The following is a 3,074-nucleotide window of genomic DNA, read 5'->3' as shown; positions in this document are numbered from 1 at the left end:
TTCCCTACAACTCATAGCACATCTCTTGAGGGATATAATTTAGTATCTGGCTCATTTTTATAAGAAATGTTGATAGATTAAACAAAATAAATTTGTTAAATTATTATTTCTGTCACTGCTCAAATTCTTCACTTCACCTCGTGTACTATTTGAGCGTTGCCATCTGGTACCCTTCCCGTGTGATCCGGGAGTGGGTTGTGATGGGTTTGATCTCCGCCTGAGCTCGGTGTCCTGATGCCACGGCCTGGATGTGGCTGCCTGGAGGCAGGGTGCCCTGTGGGCATCAGAGCCCAGGGCAGTCGCGTGACAGCCATTTCCCGCTCCTTCCGCTTCTGTTCCCCCTCCCCAGCTATGCCATAGCCGACAACGCTTACCGCATGATGTGCTCGGAGCTGACCAACCACCTCATCCTCATTTCTGGGGAGAGCGGGGCAGGGAAAACGGAGGCCTCCAAGAAGATCCTGCAGTATTTCGCCATGACCTGCCCCATGACCGACTCGCTAGAAATCGCCCGGGACCGACTGCTGCTCTCCAACCCGGTGCTGGAGGTAAGTAACCGCGGAGGCCCGATCAAGGCGAGTTCCGAGTTCTCCTTAAGTAAGAAGAATCCCCAGAGTGGGTCAGTGAAAACGGGAAGGTCACAGTCTGGGAGTTAAGAAGAGGGTGTCGGAGGGTATTGAGGTTAAGGGCATGACCTTGAAGTCCAGCGGGCGGGATGGTAATCCCAGGGCAGCCACGCACTGGCAAGCTTCAGAAAGTCATTTCATGTCCTGGGCCCCATTTTCCCATCTGTGTAATGGGTCTACTCATAGTACTTACCTCTTGAGAGGTTTTGAGGATTAAATGAGACGAGTGCATCAGAAGCACACTGCAAAACCAAGGAGCATGAAAATAATGCTCGAGTATTTATTTACATTTTTATTAATTAAAATCATTTGGACGGTTATGTCTGCTCTTGCAATTCACTGACTTGCTGGATAACTTTGAACAAGTTATTTTCTCCTGTGTTTTTGCTGCCCTTTGTGTAAAAGATGTTGGAAGAGTTTTCCCAGTGGGCCTTTGGGCTGAATAATGTATCTTTAGGACATAAGAAGAAGGGGTCTGGTTATGGGGGCCATGCACTGTTCCTTCTAGAACAGCAAGGGCCGAGGGTCCTATATTACACCTCTCCTGAGGCCATTTCTAATCCATTCCTGGATTGGATTCCAGGGAGGAGATACATTTTCCCCCTTTTTCTGTTTAGGTCCAACCCTAGTAGTTGGCGTCCAATCCTCTGTAGTTAGCGGTTCCTTAGGAGACAGAGTACAGCTTTCACCCCTGGCTCCCCCTCCGTCCTGTTCTCATAACATGCATGTCCTTTGGGCTCAGGAGCTGGATGCGTGTAGTGAGCTCAGAGGACGGTGAGTGGCAGTTTGGCTCAGCGCTCCCCTCTCCCCACTTTGTATCCCAAGGCCTTTGGAAATGCCAAAACGCTCCGGAATGACAACTCCAGCAGATTTGGGAAATACATGGACATACAGTTTGACTTTAAGGTACACTCCAGTTCCCATTACTGTTCCCGGGGACCCCTTCACTCACCAGCGACGGAAACCCACCCCAAGGCACCTTAAGGAAGGAGGGGCACTTATTGGCTCAAACAGCTGAGAACTCCAGGATTTGCACTTGTTTTAGGAAATGCAAACAAAGACCACAGTGAGAGACCATCTAGATCAGTGGTTCTCAACCTTGGCTGCACAGTAGAATCACCTGGAAATCTTTGTAAAATTCCTGATTTCTGGGCCTCATCCTCCGGAAATTCTGTTTCTTTGTTACCCATGTTGTGGCCCCACCCCATAACAAAGAAACAGAATTTCCGGAGGATGAGGCCCAAAAATCAGGATTTTAAAAAGATTCCCAGGTGATTCTAATGTGCAGCCAAGGTTGAGAACCACTGATCTAGATGGTGGAAATGAAGTCTGATAATTCCAGGTGTTGGCAAAGATGTGGATCATTAACGGGTGGAGTGGGGGTATGTTAGTGTAACCCATTTGGAAAACGATATACAGGTGGGGCGAAAGTAGGTTTACAGTTGTGCATATGGAAAATAATACAATAATCTCTCTATATAAAAGCCTAAGTGACCATTACAACCAGTCGACTGGTTGCTCTGACGCGTACTGACCACCAGGGGGCAGATGCTCAATGCAGGAGCTGCCCCCTGTTGGTCAGTGTGCTCCCATAGCCAACTTCCCATGGTCCCTACACCCCCACCCCAACCCCCACCCCCGTTCCCTGGACTTGGTGAGATGGCCCCCATTGGCCCTGATTGCTGGCCAGGCAGAGGGACCCCCACCTATGCACGAATTAGTGCACTGGGCCTCGAGTCAGTTTGGCTCAATAATACAAGAACAAACTCTGTTTTGCATACTCACAGCTGTTAACCTTCTCTCACCCCACCCTGTATTATCTCGTGAGGTTGGATCTAAGGTGGAGACAGTCCACTCCTGGAGGTAGTCCTGCAGGTGTGCAAGCACACCCACAGAGCACTGTACGTGAGGGGACCAGCCCACATCTGGGGAGGGTCCGTGTACAGGAGAGTGGCTGGTGCAGTTGGGCGGGGGGGTGTTCACACAATGAGGGGCTGGATGGCAGTGGGAGCAATAAGAAGCCTGACACAAAAATGGAATTATATTTTGGGTCTGGCTTCTTTCAGCCAACATTCTATCCGTTCAGTTCAGTCATGCGGCTGCATGTGGCGGTGGTTCGTTTTTCGGTTGTGTGACCTGGTCACCATTTATCTGTTCTTGATGGACACTTGGGGCTATTGCAGACTGTGCTCTGAACATCCATGCACATGTCTCTCAGTAGACACAAGCGTTCATTGATGTTGGGCCTGTCCCCGGAAGTGGTACATGTGCGATAATGATTGACACTTCCCGCTGCTCCCCGCCCCGGCCAACGTGTGGGATGTTGGTCCTTGCGGGTTTAGGCATTCTGGTGCGGTTAGTGCTTTCTCACTGTAACTTACGTTTGTATCTTCCTGATTATTCATGAAGTCTTGGTCATTGTTGAAGCCTTTTGCCCATTTTTAATCG

General features: G+C 49.6%; 1 protein-coding gene across 1 annotated transcript in view; it reads left to right on the top strand.

Annotated features, from left to right (window-relative positions):
- MYO1H (myosin IH) overlaps nt 1-3,074 on the top strand; it is a 58,279-nt gene that overhangs the window by 3,200 nt on the left and 52,005 nt on the right. The window contains 2 exon segments of the mRNA XM_006762021.2: nt 350-548; nt 1,452-1,532. Of these exon segments, the coding sequence (XP_006762084.1) occupies nt 350-548; nt 1,452-1,532 (280 nt within the window).

Source organism: Myotis davidii, unplaced genomic scaffold, assembly GCF_000327345.1.
Source record: "Myotis davidii unplaced genomic scaffold, ASM32734v1 scaffold478, whole genome shotgun sequence".
NCBI classification, from domain to species: domain Eukaryota; kingdom Metazoa; phylum Chordata; class Mammalia; order Chiroptera; family Vespertilionidae; genus Myotis; species Myotis davidii.
The sequence above is the reverse complement of the archived record's forward strand: the minus strand, read 5'-3'. Positions and strand labels throughout refer to the sequence as shown.